The sequence below is a fragment of the Prionailurus bengalensis genome, chromosome B2 (assembly GCF_016509475.1).
Source record: "Prionailurus bengalensis isolate Pbe53 chromosome B2, Fcat_Pben_1.1_paternal_pri, whole genome shotgun sequence".
Lineage (NCBI taxonomy): Eukaryota > Metazoa > Chordata > Mammalia > Carnivora > Felidae > Prionailurus > Prionailurus bengalensis.
The window spans coordinates 134444946-134463849 of record NC_057349.1 but is presented as its reverse complement, the minus strand read 5'-3'; the positions used below and the strand labels follow the sequence as shown (position 1 = coordinate 134463849).

Here is an 18904-nt window from a genome sequence, read left to right as displayed (position 1 = left end):
CTGGAAAAAATCAAACTTTACGATGGGCAGGGTTGGAAGAGGAGGCTGCTGCTTTTCATTATATGTCTTTTTGTACTTTTGCATTGTTAATTGTATACACACAGCACCTTAAAAAACATAGCTGAAAATCAGGGAGATAAAATTCTAGGATCAAATGTTGAAAAATAGCTCCGGCAGTCCCTGACTCTGAGAACACAGCAGAAATCCCTAAGCACATGGTAACAACTGGGGGCTAAGACTTTCCAGTCAGAGTATCTGAAACTTCCACTTGACAAGCAAAACTTTCCTCTTCTCATCAGTGGGGAATTATGCTGCATTTCTCCATGGGTTTAGGGACAATGAAATAAATGTGCTTAGCATAACCCACAAGGAACCGTGAAAAGCAGCAATGTTCTGTGCACAGGTATATTTGGAGGTTTTTCACTGTATTCTTTCACAGTTCAACAGTATTTGCAAGAGGTGACAAGCTAGAGCACGATGCGTTGATAAAAATGTCTGAAATGTTAAAAAAAAATCAGGAAATGATACTTTTATTTGAAAAAGATTTAGCTGAGCAAAAATAGAAGCTTCCATTGTAAAATGTTGAGTCATGCAAAATGGGTGAGGATTGTACTTCACCCCAGCTGGGGGTACATTTTATAAGCAAAGAACGTCAGGGAAGCTAGGCCACGAGCCAAGGGTACAAAGGCAGTTCTGAGATTCTCTGTCTGGCTCTCTTTGCAAGTTACCACATGAGTCCGTGGTGTGGGCGGGGACCTTGGCAGTTTGGGCATAAGAGAGCAGTAAGATGGCAGGGTCTTTTATGAAGATCGGCTCTCACCCCTGGGGGCCAGGTCTCTCTTTCATCTTCTTTGCTCAGGCTTTAGAAGCATTTCAGCTTTGTGGAGTTATCAGGAAAGTCCAAAAATTGAAATCTGTGGTGACTAATTCCACCCCTTAGTAATATTCTTACTCAGTGCGAAGCATATTAGTGTCAAGCTCAACTTAAAACTGCTCAAAGCAGAGGTGATTATTAAATTCTAAAGTAGAAGAAATTCACCTCTGAACACAGAAGAATGCTGGGACCTTCAACACACCCAGATATTGTTAGCCAGCTCTTTGTTGGGGGAAATGAATCATAGGGGAGAAAACTGCACACCCTCAGGCCTGGCCACACTGTGGGGGGCAGCCGGGCTTCTCCAGATGATGAGGTTGGGACTCAGAGGACATCAACTTCTCAGGATGTGTGGTGTGGGAGGCAGGGGCTGAGGGAGACTGTTCTGGAAGGATGATCTCAAGGGCTTCCAGCCTGGGAGACCAGGAAGACCAGACGCAGTGTTGGGGGCACAGCCGGGTCGGACCCAGGATAGGGAGTCCATGCTGGTGGGCAAAGGACTGAATCTGGGAGATTAGGCAGGGCAGAAACTGGTGTTGACCGACGTGTGGTGGGGGCCCCCGTGACAGCCCAAGGCATATAGCCAGTGGGTGTCCCCAGCCTATTGAGTGGCTGGATCTGAGGTTGGGAGACAGGAAGAGAGCAAGGAGAAGAACCCTCGTGCTAGGAACTTGGGGAGCTGGCACGATCCCGACACACTGCTAGGAAAGGAGGGATTCTTGGGGGGTGGTCAGGACTGGCGGAGGGCAGGGAAACTGGGGGCGGGGGCGGGAGTCTGGGGTTGACACATGGCCCTCTGGCAACTGTGGCTTGGCCACTGGTTCTGAGACTGGTGTGAGTGACTCAGCTCCAGGTTGTACCACACAGAGAGCAGAAGCTGCTGATACTTTTCCCGCCTTGGGCAGAGCTGTCTTAGCAACAGCAGGGTGACTGAGTTATGAGGAATTGAGGCCCCCAGCTCCAAGAGGCAGAGTCAGCAGGAAGGGCCAGCGTGGGCCGGAGCACCCCCACCCCGTGCCTCCCACATTCCAGGTACTTCCGCATCTTCACCCCTCCTTGCTTATATTCATGTTATTTTTCTGCCAAGGGATTTATGACCCCCTTCCGTGTCCATCTGATGAAAACCTATGTCCCCTTCCAGGCCTGGCACAAATACCTTCACCAGGAAGTACTTCCCGGTCCTATGTGCAATGGCTTTCAGGCTAGACCCTGCTTTCTTGATCTTTAGAGCATGCTTTCCCAGGACTGGCATCTTGCAGACGTTTAAGCAGTGGCTGAATGTGTTTGTTGAATTTTTCTGTAATTTTCAGTTTATCTATGCTATTTAAATGTTAGTTTTCACAGAAGGGAAATAGTTTTGGAAAATTATTACTGGAAAATCAATGTAAATTAAGTCCTCTTGTCCTTCTCTTCTCAAATAATAAAATTGGAGATCCTTTCTCCTGGACGAGGAATGGTACCAAGGCAAGAGAAAATCAGTAAGCAAGTGAAAAATGCATTTAAAACTATATAATTCATGGTGGGGCGCCTGGGTGGCGCAGTCGGTTAAGCGTCCGACTTCGGCCAGGTCACGATCTCGCGGTCCATGAGTTCGAGCCCCGCGTCAGGCTCTGGGCTGATGGCTCGGAGCCTGGAGCCTGTTTCCGATTCTGTGTCTCCCTCTCTCTCTGCCCCTCCCCCATTCATGCTCTGTCTCTCTCTGTCCCAAAAATAAATAAACGTTGAAAAAAAAAATTTAAAAAAAAACTATATAATTCATGGTAATTGTTACTTCTAATACACAATATATACATCTATTTCTATACACAATACATATATGCTGCAAATTAAGCTTTTATAAAATCAATTAAATACCCCTAAAGGCTGAATCTCTGTGAAAAAGTGATGTTCCTGTAAGTGAATCAAGCTATTGATCTGTGGTTACAGAGTTCCCTTCTAGAAGTGTTCACTAAAAACCCCTAAATGTCAGGGGGCCTGGGTGGCTCAGTCGGTTGAGTGTCCGACTTCGGCCCAGGTCATGATCTCGCGGTCCGTGGGTTTGAGCCCCGCATCAGGCTCTGTGCTGACAGCTCGGAGCCCGGAGCCTGTTTCAGATTCTGTGTCTCCCTCTCTCTGACCCTCCTCTGTTCATGCTCTGTCTCTCTCTGTCTCAAAAATAAATAAACATTAAAAAAAAATAAAAAAAAAACCCTAAATGTCTAAGTTAATTTAAAGGGATGTTCACATTTATGTTAATTTAAACTATTTACTCAAAAGCTACAATTGAAACAGTTGTATGTATTCAGTTTTAATTTTTAGACACTATTTTAAAGGTCTAACACGACTGTTCCCTTCCACCCCGCACCCCCCACCATAAAGGTATCAGGTGTTTTCTTCTTCTATGTGGATTACCATACAGCGGCATATGATACCTTAGTGATCTATGTTTTATGACCTCAAATTCCTTAGTGAACAGACCATAGGTGGAAAAATAGAATCTACGGATTTTATTTTTCAGCTCTCACCTTTAACTGCAATATATACCACGAATGCTTAATACCCCCAACCTCTGAGTTAGTGATTAAACACAAAGATTCTTTAGAAGGTCACAGGTTTATGGTGTTAGCGGCGGCTCTGGGGACAGAAGCTTGAATGTCTGTGGTCACTTAGGTAACTGTGGGCAGGTTGTTCACCATCTTTGAATCTCAGCTTCCTCGTTTTAAAATGAGACAAAGACTATTTGTCCTTCTCAACTGGATTCAGAGGATTCAAGAGGACTCAAAGGAGATATTCTGTGTGAAAGTGCTTTATAAACTGTAAATTGCTATGCAAATTATTATTATCTAGAGGCTGTTACTGCTTTTCTGACCCAACTCTATTCAGATGACTGAGCTATAATGAGGAGTTTAGTTGTTGGAACTAAACACACACTCACATACACACTCACACACCTCATCTAGTACCAATGTGATTAGTGTCTGAGCCTAGGACATGGCTAGTGAAAAAAACCAAATCTTCATGGAGAACACCGATGGCAGATGAACCAAAAGCAAGAGGAGTACTATTTTTATAAATGACAGTTGAGTTCTTCAAACAATGCCATTGGTGTCTGTAAATGGATAGTCTGAATTCCTCCCAGCCATAGCTTATGTCTCTGTGAGGTCCCAGAATGTTTTTCAGTTTTGTCGTGGCAAAAAGCAATAGGAAGTAGGAAACAGCAGTGGAAATGAGGGATGAAAGACAGCATTTGTTTAATACAGACATTGTAGAGAGATGGATTATTTGTGCAAAACCAGAGTTTATAGTGTATATATTTTTTTGACCCACATAAACTTATTTCATTATAAAACTCCCTTTACCGCCTACCGTTGGCTCTCCTATAATGTAGTTCGGACTACTACAATCAATTGTACTTGGGATATTTTTGATATTTGTGATCCCATTTTTAGTCCTCAAATTGGACATAATTACACATCTGTGTTCAAGCATTATGTAAACTCCTGCCTGCAGATGCAAACTTATTGGGAAACCACAGGCACGTCCTTGAGAAAGTGCAGACACTGCCACCTGCTGGACAAGGTTTGATTTACTCATTTAGCGTTTTGAAGTTAATTTTGCACTTGGGAAACAAACTCAAGGTTTTTCAAGAACTGAATCTTAGGGTCTTACTTGGAATAAAATCCACCAAATCTCTTCTGAAGGTGTCACTGTAAGAATACTTCCAATAAACTTATTCCCTATAATTGTTCCAGAAATAGAGTACTAGCCAGAATATAATTGACTCCTCCTAAGTCAAAAATACTATTTCCTAAAGGCATACAATTTTATAGGCCAGCTGTAACTGTCAAAATAAGTCAAGGCTCATCATAGATTCTCTCTCTCTTTTTCCACGTAGAAGTTACAAAGACAGACTGATGTCCTGTTTCTCACAGACACGGGCCCCGTTTCTCTCCTGTGATGTGGTTTGCACACTAATATTAGCTAATTATTGAACTCTTATCATATGTGAAGCTCTGGGCGAAGGGCTTTATGTGCACTCTGAAGTGGATTGTATTGTTTATGCATCTTATTTTTTTTTCAGTTTATTTTGAGAGAGAAAGAGGGCAAGTGGGGGAAGTGGGGAGAGAGAAAGACAGAGGGAGAGAGAAGATCCCGAGCAGGCTTCATGCTGTCAGCATGGAGCCCGACGCGGGACTCCATCTCACGAATCGTGAGATCATGATCTGAGCCGAAATCAAAAATCCGAGGCTTGACTGACTGGGCCACCCAGACACCCCTTGTTTATTTCATTTTCTACAGATGGGGAGACTGAGGCTCAGAGGGATTATACCTTCCTGTGGTGACAGCAGAGAAGCAGCAGCTTTACCACCAGGCTGTCTACTCCAGATTCTGTGCTCTAATCATTATGATATCCTATCTTCTCAACAGAAATGCAGACGGTACAGAAAGAAAGGGATGGACAGTGTGACCGGAGAGTTTGAGTTGGTCATCTCCTTATGGCCAACCACGGGGAACAGCAGATTCTGAACCTAGAACTCTCCATTTAGGATTCTGTCATGTCCTCTAGGTGGCGATAGCTGCCGTAACTAAACTTGGAAATAATGCAATGGGGACTGTCCAAGGACTGCTGTTTTTTTTTTGGGGGGGGGGGGGGAAGTACCCTGTAATTGTGCTAACCAACAAAAGGTGGGACATGTCACCTAAAACATTGTGCTTTAGTATCGTAATAATAATCTTTAGAGATCAGTCACCAAAATTGCACTTACCCTGGGTCATATGGGTAGAACCATGGCAGAAAGAGGATTCGAGTCTCCTGTAACTCCCAACCCAGTGTTCTTTCTTTAAAGAATGGCTGTTCTTTATGATACATAGGCCAGGCTTTAATCACTTAGCATTTGTTTAAACCCAGTCTGGCATTTTTATTGATAGATGGAGGAAAACTTGAATGTTTCCTGTAGCATACCATATTAACTTTTCTCTTCAACATATTCGCTATTATTTTCTATGTAGATGTCCTCAGCTTTTTTTTTTTTTCAACGTTTATTTATTTTGGGGACAGAGAGAGACAGAGCATGAACGGGGGAGGGGCAGAGAGAGAGGGAGACACAGAATCGGAAACAGGCTCCAGGCTCTGAGCCATCAGCCCAGAGCCTGACGCGGGGCTCGAACTCACGGACCGCGAGATCGTGACCTGGCTGAAGTCGGACGCTTAACCGACTGCGCCACCCAGGCGCCCCAAATGTCCTCAGCTTTAAATAAAAAAAATGCAAATGAACTCAGAGTACATTACTATACTCCTAATAGGAGGTCTGATTATCATTCATGCATAGTTGAAAAAAATATTTAAATTTGTACTCTATCATCGCTTATAAAAATACATAAAAATATGTATTTTTTTTAAAGCGCTCAGTTTATGAATGAACTCTGCAGAGTTAGTACATAAGTCATTTGTTTGGAATTACACACTTTTCCTTTGTAATGGTTGGTGGCCAGAGTCTTAAGGCAACCCACAGAAGTGTAGTAAATTCCCTACTGTGGCGCCAATGTTTACATTTGTAATGGGAAAAAGTTGAAAATGAATACAAATGTAATGCTAGTAATGGAAAGTATTTAAAATACAAGCGAAAAGAATTGGACACAGGAGCTTTCGAGCCTCCAAGCGGAAGAAAGATAATGGGGATTAATGTTAGGTCATGAAGTTCCAACGCCTGGATGCTAGGTGGCGCTATTGAATCATAACAGCTCGGTCATTTGCCAAGTCAAGGGACATTCATTTAAGGGCTGTTCCTATCACAGATATTCACATGTTCTCTGCCTTTAATTAATTTGCTTATTTGTTTTGGCTCCTAACACCACTGTGATTTGAGCTCCTAAAGAAATTATGACTAAGAAACATATTGGGGGCTCACAGCATGTCAGTTTGTAAGAGTTAAGGAGAAAAAGTATCCATAAGCACATTAATACTCATGGCTCAGAAACATGTTGAGTTCTGCCTTTTACTTCCACATTTTGGTGGGTGACTATGGATCAACTTCTCAACTTCTCTAGGCTGGCTCCAGTTTCTCACTCTGAAAAAGTTAAGTAATGAGCAAATATAATCCAGATTAATCAATAAAAAAGAAATCAGACTGTGTAGGTCCAACAAGTTAGTTTGGCTGTTCTTACTCAACACATCTGTTTGGGACCCAGTTCTCTCTAATTCTAACTCAAAGCAAGGTTGAGTGGAGTTTACTGAGTGGTAAACTTCAGGGTAATTCCCTGGACATCCACAAGTGACCCCTGGTTGGCAAGAAATATCTGAAGAAAAATTCTAGAAAATTCTAGAAATTTCAGAAATATCTGAAGAAAAATTCTAGAAAATTCAAGAAAATTCTCTTGGTTATTCATGTGCTAAAACTCATTGTTATTTTCCTCTTGAGTACTTATTATTATACATTTCTTCTGAGATATGCTAAAGGGGTCTCCGCGGAACACAGACATTAATAAAAAAAATAACTTTTTAAGAAAAAATTCTAAAAATTAAGTTCCTCAAATACTTTTGGGAGGAGACAAATTCACTTGTCAGCATACCCTCCTACAAGAAATGCACGAGGTGGCGGCTAACAGTCAAGCTATTACGTAGGAAAGTTACGAACTTCCCTACATGGTTGGCTAGTCAAACAAGTAGTACGATTTGCAAGGAATTAAGAGGTATCATTCCTATCTTGAATAAGTGACAACCCATTTGACTAACAGACGTTAACTATTTTTACGAGCTCCCCAGACGGTCATTGCTATAAGTGCTTTTTCTTCAGTAATGAGACTGGTCTAAATATTTTTCGGATTGCTGTAGGGGGATTACTAAAAATCAGCACACACCTACAGTTTAAAAATAACAAGACAAGCGTCAAAGAAAAATGGCCAGTGAGGGATCTGCATCTCACTTGGGCTCTATGGTCAGTTCATCTACAATGATCCAAGGGTCACTAGATCCCGCAGTGTCTTCGATTTTAGTGTTTCTTCCTTCCGTTCTCTAGGCTACTCAGTTATAAAATTCTTTAAAAAGGGCAAAAGCAATGATTTCGGTGTGCCATAATCCGAGAATTTAGACTAAAAATGGGCTGACGAGGCAGCTCTGGTATGAGATCGCTAAAGTGACTTGAGGTCACTCTTTCCTTTAACCTGGGTGACACCAATGCGCTGAGCACAAGAAAACAGTGCAGGTGCTTAGTCTTTGCAGAGGCTAAAATATAGTGAGAAGCTGGCCAGGAGTGGATGTTCATCTCCTGTCCCCTGCCCCAGGGGATGTGGGACTCCTTGAGACACAGCAGTTGTGGGGCTGCTTGGCTGCCAATGTCACCACACAACAATCTCTCCAGAAGATGCCCGAGAGACCAGAGAACGTGGTGGAAAGTTCTGAGCAATCACTCAAGGGTTCAGTTTGTTACATGCATGTCGTGTGGCAGCTGAGGGCGTCACACTGGGGTGGTATTCAAAATATGTGGCAACCAATTCCACTCAGGACCTGAATTCACAACACTTGCTGAGTGTAGCGCTGGGCCAGAGTCCTGAAGACTCGCTCTATGCCTGTGAATTACCTCTTTTGTTACCTCACTGTTGGATGAGGGGGCGTGGCAAGGGCAGACAGGGCGGCCAAGTGTGGGCACTGAGGGCAGTATAGGCATATTTCACTATTTTAACCACTAATACGCTGGACTGTGTGAACCGGCCATGTGTCGGTCCCGGCCTTAGAGAAACCTTTCAACCCACCACACAGGAGTATCGGACCCCCCTTACCCTCTCTAAGGCGGCAAGCCTCAGATTATTTAATATACTCCTAGGCCTAACTCAAAAGGATAAAAATCTTTATAAGGTCGAAAGACTGCGGCTGAAGCCACAAGAGCTAAGAGTAACTCAATTTTCAGAAATATGTTCTAAACGTGCTTCTGGATCATGGGACAAAGGCCCAGTTTCTGAGAAGTCATGCATCTAAATGGAGATGATAGTTGAGAAGTCAAGAGGATATCTTCTGACAACAGCACATAAGTGGGCTCTTGGGGCTGGGGTTTTTATTTGTGGTCTATTTGTATTTAAGAAGAACAAAGATAAAATGCCTCACTTATCGGGCCCATGATACTAGTTCCAGATCCAAGGACGGATGGCGTGTGTGATGTAGACTGACCGAAACTCTTCTCAAAGGCTGGGACGAGAGTGTGTTCATTTTTTTGACAACTCTGTGTCTCGAGGGTTTCGTTCATGTTTTTTTAAAAAATATTTTTATGATTTTTTATTTTTGAGAGAGAGCATGAGTGAGGGAGGGGGCAGAGAGAGAGAGAGAGAGAGAGAGAGAGAGAGAGAGAATCTAAGCAGGGTCTATGCGTGGTGTGGAGTCCAAGGCAGGACTTGATCCCTTGAGCCTGGGATCATGACCTGAACCAAAACCAAGAGTCAGATGTTCAACCGACTGAGCCACCCAGGCGCGCCTCATTCACCTGTTATCTCGTACTGTGTATCACACACACAAGCGCACACACGCATGCTACACAAACAGATAAAGCCAAAGAGCGGAAGTAACGAATAACCTAAACTTTTTCTGCGAAAAAGTCTAACTTAGGGTCAGACCTCACCTTGCACAAAGACCCGAGTTTATGTTATCTTACAGAGCTAAAAATTGGTCACAGCATGGCTCTTCATATTCTTTAAATTGCCCACTGTTGAAAGGGCAGAGGAAGGCCTACTTTCAAAAAGTGACTAGGGTCGATGATGCTTCCAGCCATTCAAACTGCATTTCCTGTTGAGGAGACAGACCTGCAGGGCTCGCGTGAAGGTTCCTGGTCATGTGCACGTCAGAATTTACCTCGGAGGGAGAGAGCTGAGACCAGGACAGCACCCACCCGCCAGCTATCTTCCTTGTGCAAACCCCTCTGGGCAAAGACCAGTTCACATGGGCATCGGCACCTGCTCCTGGTGCAGGTGGGGTGCGAGGTCCCTGCCTGGTGGTGAACGGGAGGCACCAGGGCTGCGTTTGGGGAACCTTTCATCTGTTTGGGGAACCTCATTTCTACACAGCAGAAGGCTGTCTCCCATTTCAGGATGATGAAACGACAACCAGAGGAGTGAATAAGTATGCAAGGCTTGCAGGGCAGCAGTAGATTAAGGAGAATGGGAGAGAAACAACGTTGTTTGCCGTTCTCTCTGGATACGATAATAATGAGAAAAATAAATGATGGATTTCTGAAAGTAATTATCTTTACAGTGATACCACAGGCACCCTCTGCACTTGTTCTCTGCTGCATTCCATTTCTCGCTTCTATTTGGAAACCACGCCATTCGTGAGAATAAAATCGTAATTGCGTGTTCAATTTGCTTCTGTGTCTATTCTATTGCCAGAATTGGATATGCCAGAGTGCTTTGTCAGATGGAAGCAGGGCCCAGATAGAGGATCACCTGATGGTTCCTTCACACCCACTTCCATCAGTGGACTCTGGCAACAGCCTTGGACCAAGGTCAATGCCAATGTTGCCAGTTTCACTTTCCAAAGGGAGAAATGGAGCCAGCAGGCCTTTCACACATGGCAAGTTTAGGTCTGGACCTGAAGCTCCCAGTTTTGGCTTCTATATCTGGAGGTTTCTAAGCTTCCTTTGAAGGTCAGGGCAACTTCTCTTCATTAACAGGAGAGAAGGTTCTACTCCTTTTATTGCCTGAGTCCTGTTCAAGGTGAGTAACCCCCCAAAACACCAAAGAGCTTGCTACAGAAGGAATTACCTGGGTCTTTGTAGATACTGAGCACACCCTTGAAGTAATGAGGTAAAAATCTTTCCAGTAAAAGCAGCACATCTTCCAACTCTTCAAGAATCCCCACAAGCAGGAAGTTTTCATTCACGTTCAGTTTTGCTCTTTCAAGGGCCCACTCACCAGGCTCCCTTCGTGGATACAAAAATGATTTCAAATCAAAGATTCATTTTCGAAATGCAGGAACAACATGCTGAGAATGTATCTCTTCAACCCATCCCCCACCATTTGTTGGAGCCCCAATCCCACCTCCTTAAGGATCAGCTCTAATATGGCTGCCGCTGGGAGCCTTCCAGCTGCCATTTGCTTTTCCACCTCTTACCGCTATCATGTTTACCTGTGTGTGGTGCCTCACCCCTGAGGCCCTGGTCAAAATATTTTTGGGAAGAATACACACACAGGCAATTAGGTCCTATAAACACACTCATCAAAGGGGCGATCAGAATGGCTTTTTAATAGAAGGACCAAACCAATAAAGCTAGAAGATATGAAATCTGAAACTTACTGATACAGTAGTTCTATAGAAATCAAAATCAGTTTTAGGTCATCCCTGCTAATCATCTTATTCTTTTAAAGAGTTTAAAGACAAGCTTTTATGTTTTTTGTTTTTGTTTTGTTTTGTTTTACAGAAGGAAAATGGCCTCATCTCATCTGCAAGGCAGATCTCTGAGCCAAGTACATTTCTGTGAGGGGGAAAGGATGGGAGTCATGGGAGCTGGGCTCCAGGCATGGCTGGCATTTCCCATCCGAGGGAATTTGGGCAAGCCAGGATTCTCTTTTGAAAAACTGTAATAATAAACCTAACCCAGCTCAAATAATTGAGGGAACAAGGGGACATTTTGAAAGAGTTTTGAAAATCATCGTCTGTGCACCAGGATAAGGCATCCTGAGTGCTCTCCCCAGGATTAGGAAATATATAATTAAAAAAAAAACAAAACACTTGAGGGAGTTAGGATCATGTTTCTTGGAATAAATATCTTCACTGTGACGGAAAGTGAGTCATCTGGCCCCAAATCTTCCCAGCGTCTGAAGCACTGACCGTGAACCAGGAGGCACTTATACAGGGGTGAGGATTGGAGTGGGGAGGCCTCCTGAACTCAGGAAGTTTATGATAAAGCAGAAAGCTGATGCTTCTAGTTCCAGATTTCAGACTGTAAACAGAGTCCCGTGTTACAGGAAACTCAGCAAAGCGGCAACAGCAATGACACACATAATAATTAAGCAGTAATCACTGAGCAGGCCAGAAGTACAACGGATGAGTTGTACTTCAGAAACAGTTTCTTCTCTCGATCTTTTCAGGAACACACTGACCTTCTAGTCAGTGTTCCCTTTGCAGGAAAATGTCACTTCGGCTTTATTTTCCATCACGTGAAGATCATATTCATTGTTACTATCATTTTTTTTTTTTCTCCAGGCTACACGTTTGTCTAGTACAATGAACTTAAACTGCAGCGAGACCAGGCTCACGAGAATCACCTGTGCCCCCACCTCAGGCACGGTGATTAGGTGGGGATTTCTAGCAAGTGCCCTGGGGACGCTGATGCAGGAGGTGGGCAGACCACACTCTGAGAGCCTTACCATCTGAGTGAGTCACTTTCTAAAGAAGGTCTTGCATCCAAGGAAGGCTGAGGGGCTGAGGACTAGGAAGCCCATTCCTCTTTTTTCTACAAGATGTGTCTCCTGAGAGAGACACTGTCAGATTTTGGGGTGTGAGCGCCCAGTGTTTCAGACCCAATTAGACAGGGCACGTAGGCAAGGACGGGTGCCGACGAAATACAGGCGCTATGGGGGAGCAGTGGGGTGATGTCCGCTGGTCTTTACTATCTCATGGGCTGAGCAGGGACAGCTATGAGTTAAGAATAAAAAAAGGGCCTGGTTGGCATTTCAGTTACACATCTTTACGGGCGGGTCCCAAGGCCTCTGTCAGACCCTGATCCGTTCATTTCTTCCTACATAGGACATTCAGAGTCTCCAAAGCAATCTTTGGAGATTAATAGTAAACATAAACTGAATTCCAGAAGGCTGAGGGAGTAGGCATACAAGAGATTCCCCACGCAGTGCCCCCGGGTGGCTTTCCTGCCATTGTCCTTTTTAGTCTTTACCTGCATCTGGGATGCTGTCCACAAAAATATGGAATGATGTAAAATAATCTGGGGTTGGAACACTCAGGATAGTTCTCAAGAATACACTCATTGATATCCTGGAAGAGAAAACACAGCAGTGAGATGTCTCGCAATTCCTGCAGTGCTTTGTCAAGTGCCGTACGGGGTGAGTAAAGTTGATACCTCAGGTCATGCGGGCAAGCCGTGGGGAGATAACAGAGAATTCACCGATCTCATGAGAAATCTTTCTCGTCGTCATTTTGCCTCCTGTTCCACTGGCCAGGTGTGCATGCGGTCTGAGCATTTCCAAGATTGCTTGCTCTGTTGGCTAAATTGCATTTCTGCATTTCCCCTGTGGCCTGCAGTCTTTAAACATGACGAGCATCTTGACAGAACTATTACCCAGGGTACCCACTACCTACCGTAACCCAGACGTTACCAGTCAACCGGTATACAGTTGGCACTTAATAAATACTTGTTGAGTGAATGCGGTGTGGCTTCCTTCTTAATTCATTCTGACTTAATTGGAGATCCCCGTAGAGGCAGCCCTACAGAAAAGTATTTCCCCGGGTATCTGTACCTCCATCAAATAATGACTGAGTACCTACAGGAGTCACATAAAAGATTTTTAGAGTTTGGAGAGGCTGTAAAATAATTTCTAAGGTCATATTAGGCTAGAGAGTGACACGATGTTTGTATACAGTCTCTCACTTTCGAAGGCAACATCTGATTTCTAGATTTTCTATTTCTCTTCTGTGAGGTTGCACATCACGTCTCTGTCGGTGGGTAAACAGAAAGGCTAAGAGTCAACTTTTATAAGGTAGATTCATTGGCTGCCCTAGAAAAGACATGCCTGGTTCTTAAGTATTTCTAAGGAGAAACAATAAACCAATTTACAACTAAACCAAACAGCTACGGGATGTTTTTCCAGAGAATACTGGCAAGGTAGATCAAGAGTGGATGTAACTCAGAAACATGGTCACACTGGCAATGAAATTTGAGTCAGTTGAAGCCACTGTATCTGATATGACTGGGGTAGGTGATTAGATATTAATTTTTTTTTTTTTTAGTTCAAGTTGGGAATCAGAAAAATGTACCACAAACTCTTTTTTTAACAACACTTTCTTTCCCCCCATACCTCTTTGGTTTGTATACCAATTAAATAAATTGCACATTTACAGTAACAACTGGAATAAACAGATTCAGCCACAAACACTTTAGCTGAGGACTGGAGTCTACTGTGGGAAGCAGGGGTATACAACTCTCAGAGAGGAATAAACTAGAAGCAAATGGAGTTCATCAGTCCATCCAGCCACGTGTTAAGTGAAGGGTGATGAAGAGTACTTTATTGTGTATGAAAATCCAGTAAAAATGCATGATGTTAGACCCAAAATACCTTTCTAAGAAGAATTTGACACAGAGGGGTATACAGATCTTCCTCAACTTGTGATGTAATTACATCCTGACAGCCCTTTGGAAGTTGAAAATAAGTTTAAAATGCATTGACTACATCTAACCTACCGAACATCCCAGATTAGCCTAGCCTCGCCTACCTTAAACGTGCTCAGAACACTGGCCTTAGCCTGGGCAAAGTCATCTAACACAAAGCTTATTTTATAATAAAGTGCTGAATATCTCATGTAATTTATTGACTGCTGTACTGAAAGTGAAAAACCGAATGGCTGTTGGGTGCAGAATGGTTGGAGGTGCACAGGTTGTGGGCCCTCCTGATCGCGTGGCTGACCGGGGGCGGGGTGTGGGGTGGGGGTGGTGGCGGTGGCTGTTCACTCCTGTCCAGCATCCTGAGAGAGGCTGGTCCTGGTCCAGGAAGAGATCCAGATTCAAAATTCCAAGTACAGTGTTTACTGAGTGCAGATCACTTCTACACCATCCTTAAAGTTGAAAAAAATGTAAGTTGAACCATCTAAAGTTGAGGACCATCTATGTAGGGATAGTCATTGCTATAAGATTATTACAACAAAATATGGCAGGATTTAAATGTTCATTAATGGGGATTGATTCCCTGAGAAGTTACGGTGCATTCCTACAGAGAAATATGGGGCAGCTGGCAAGGACAAGGGAAATCTACACGTACTGTCCTGAAAAGTGTCTGTGATGAATTTTCACATGAAAAAAAGCCAATCACAGGACAATATGCAGATGTAGGACGATAGGAAGATAAACACGTATGTTTACATAAACACAAACATATCTAGAAGAATAAGTACCAAACTGTTAAAAGTGGTTCTTTCTGGCAATAGATGTAAAAGGTGGGAATACGTTGGTTGAACTTGAACTTTATCCTTTTCCGAAATGTTATTTTCAATATAAATGTTGTCTATAAAGTATCTTAAGTAAAACATTATTTTACATAAATGCTACTTCTATTATAATATATGTATTTTACTTTTATCATCAGAAAAAGGAGATTTGCACATTGTAAAACAAATCAAAGCTTGTGGGAGGATGAGTGGGCTTTGCCCTAAGGATGCTCTGACCTCCCTTCCTCCCTTCCAGTCCGGGGGACCCCTGGCAGGTGGCATCCCCCAGGGACCTGAGCCTTAGGTCAGAAGGACCCAGTAATTGGGCTGCTGTCTGAAGGAGGGAGCCAGGAGCTGGGTGCGGAGCAGAGCACAGGAGATCCCCGGCCAGGGCGGGGATGATCAGAGGTGGAGACTTCACACCAAAGGGCTGAGTAGGTCGGTGGTGGTTTAGGGGGTGTCGAGAGATGTGTCTCATACACTGTCACCGCCCGCCACCCAGAGACCCGTCTTAATAGGAGGGGCGGGCGACAGAGCCTGCCAAAGCCGCCCAGAGAGTCCACAGCATCCATGCTTCTCCAGAGCTCTCTTTACAGTTTCCTTTGAATGAGAGCGGTGTCATTATTTGTTTAGGTGGGAAGTCCATGAGAGCACACACTGTCTGCTCACTGTGTCTCCAGCACTTAGCACCCTGCCTGGAAAAAGCAGGCGTGCAATAAATACTCAGCAAATAGATGAACAAATGGCAGAAGGAACAAGCCTCGACACACAGCCGTGATGCTGTCCCCGGTGACCCTGGCCTGGAGCTTAACAGGATCGGACGGAGGACGTCAGCATCGGCTGGTGGGGGCGGGAGCAGGGAGGGCTGAGGAGGTGCAGGGGCCTGTGAAGGTCATTTCCCTATTGGAATCCACAAATAACCCTACAAGGTCAATTTATGGGAAGACATAAATTCCGAGTTTAAGAAGTGCCGTTAGCAATTTTTCTTTTCTTAGATCAAGGCAGGTCCCGGGGGATTTTAGAGTTCCATTTGAGCCCATTAGAGGTTGATGAATGGTGTTGACCACAACCATCCTATGGAAATGCTATGGGAGGACATAAATAAAAGATGACTCAGGTGTAAGGTCAAAAGAGAGCAGAAAATGAGCTGTGAAGACCCACACATTTAGCTGCCTGCGGCTTAGCCACAGTGACGAGGGACACTTCACCGCAGCTCAAGGACGAGGGGGCCTCAGGAAACTGCTCCTGGCCACTCACACAGTCCACTCTTCCTGGACCTGAGACCCTCCGTGAGTGGCCTTTGGTGTCCAGGGAAACTGAAGGGGACAAGTGTCAACACAGCCGCTCATACAATTTTCTGCGACAGGTGTGACTGATTTCCCAGGACCATTGGGTTCCTCCCCGTGTTAATGGTGTTATCGTCGGTGTTCAGGCTTCTGCCAGCCTGTGTTATTTGACAGTTGTTTTTATTTTTATTTTATTACTTTTTTATGGTCACCCTTTTATACAGGAGTTGTTTGTGTGTGTGTGTGTATGTATATATACACATACATATATGTATATATATGTATATATACACATACGTATATGTATATATATATGTATATATACACACATATATACATATATATGTGTATACACACACAATTATTTCAGGATAAGGTTGCTTTAAATAGCTTCCATCTCTAAGATGGTCATCATGGTGATGACGTTAGCTAAGCGGGTCAGCACTTGCCCTGATTTGTTCATCCGGTGCCTGGATGCTGGCAGATACCACGGGCTCCCACAGCGCCCTCCTCTGCTCACGTCTTGCCCTCTTTTAAGATTGGGTCTGAACATAAGTCCCTACTCTGCCCATATTCTCACATTATTAGGGAAATGAGACATTATAAGTGAACATCCCAGATAACTACGAGAATCCTTTTCGCGGTCAAAACTGCCAAAAAAAATTAGACCAATTTTGGTGAAACTTACTCTAAACCATACTATTTGAAAAAATACACGTTTATACCATCTAGGGATTTGTGTGTGGGGGGGGCGGGGGGTGGTGTTACAGGGAAACCATCTTTTATTGATTTCCTCCTGTAACCTTTCGCAGGACGGATTGTGATGAACAACGCTCACCTTCTGAGCGCCAACGGGGCCCCTTTGACAGGAAAGGCCAGCCACGACATCCAGACCCCAGAGTTATTCCTGATCTCTCTCTCTACACCCGGCTCCGCATCCACTCAATTGCCCAGCCCTGCACCAGTTCCCTAATCTGCACTCTTCTACCCATTACACCCTACGGCCCCCGTTCTGCGCCTCTGCAGTTAGAATCTCTTCTTCCCCTGCCCTCCCCCCACACGCATTCTCCGCAGGGCTGTCCCAGCAACCGAGTGCATTGATCCATGCCACTCCCCTGTTCAAAAACTTTCAATGGCTCCTATTGACGACGCAGTTAGGGCACCTGGTAAAAATGCCAATTCCCTGGCCCTACCAGCGGCATGTTTGACACAATGGGTTTGTCTGGGATCGGGCTAGGAATCCGTACTTGAGAGAACCTCTGATGATTTTGAGAAGAGGTCACTCTTCATGAGCCGCCAACACCATGCCATTAGCGAATTCCACGCCTTCGTTCACCCATCTTCCTTGGCCTGGAATCTCTTTCTCCCTCGTCCCCTGGTCCCAACAGCAGGCCCACGTTTTGCAGCCATTGTTGGCAGGGTGAGTGTTAGCACACTAGAGCCCAGCTAGGCTTGTCACTCAGGTCAAGGGAATGAAGGTGGCCTTGACCATGGCTCGTTTCCATCCCGGCTCTTCACTGCCAGCCACGTTGGGTAGGTGGGGTCCCTGGGACAGGCCTATGGGGCCGTCCAGCCCAGCACCTCCTCCTCACCATCGGCTAGAGCCCCAAATGTCCCCACAGCCGGGTCTGCTCCCACCATGCCCTGCTGGTGGCCAGAGATCCGCTCTAAGTAGAAGGACTCTGTAACAATGCCCACAGAGGGATTCCCATCTGGACGGAGTGCCACTTGGTGTCCCAAAGTGAGGTTCTCCCCTCCCCCTTGCAGGGGCTCTTGCCTGTATTACCACTTGTGCCCTCCGCACTGGGGCTTGCTCTTGGGCCGCACTTGGGCATGCCCACCCACGCTCCCCTGCCCTGCTTCCTTCTCCTCGCCCCGTACGGCCATGCTCCTGCAGGCCTCATGCCTGCTTCCAACCGAGACAGAAAGCTGCCTGTTTATTTCTGTGCAGAGAGAGGACTTACATGCTTCCTCTCCTGGTTGTAGTTTTGGAAAGAGTGGAAGGATTGAAATCCCAGGTGGAGTTAATCTTATCACAAAGGGTGAATTTAGAGACAATTCATCTTTTATTTATTCTTTTATAAGGCAGCGCCTTGTCTAAACACTACTGAATTGAAAAAAGACTTTTTGGTGTTCTTATATAGTTCCTTGCCGATGACACCGGCTTTGTCTGTACGGTCTCAGAGGTTAGAAGAGAGAATTTCTGATGCTTTTAGCAGCAGAAACCTTGAGAGGCCACAGGCAAAGCTGCCCAAACGAGGTAAAGGAAATTTGGGTTTCGGCCTCAGCCTGGCGATTAGTAAGTTGGGTGTCTTTAGATAGATCATGCTGTCTTGAGCCTCAGTTTCCCCACGTGCATAACTTGGGGCTGAGCCATATAATCTCGGTCCATGAAACCATATTAATGGCCCTGGTGCCTCAAATTAACTAACTTTTAAGAATAGTGTTGTAATCTGAAGATCTAGAAAAAGTGGTAACTTTTTTTATTCCAAAAATTTACGCATTTATAAAAGGCTTTCACTCAGCATTTACCATATAAACGTCTCACCTTCAGGGAAGGCAGCGGGGGGAAAGGACCAAGGCTGGTACCAAAGAGACCTCAGTTCACATCTAGGCTGTACCTATTAGTAA

At 44.6% G+C, this 18904-nt stretch overlaps 1 protein-coding gene across 4 annotated transcripts in view; it reads right to left on the bottom strand.

Moving 5' to 3' along the window:
• UST (uronyl 2-sulfotransferase) overlaps positions 1-18904 on the bottom strand; it is a 318572-nt gene that overhangs the window by 53677 nt on the left and 245991 nt on the right. For all 4 annotated transcript variants that reach the window (XM_043592575.1, XM_043592578.1, XM_043592576.1 and 1 more), the window contains exons 6-7: positions 12727-12824; positions 10598-10755 (exon numbers count right to left, since the gene is read on the bottom strand). In XM_043592575.1, the coding sequence (XP_043448510.1) occupies positions 10598-10755; positions 12727-12824 (256 nt within the window). The remainder of the gene's footprint in view (positions 1-10597; positions 10756-12726; positions 12825-18904) is intronic.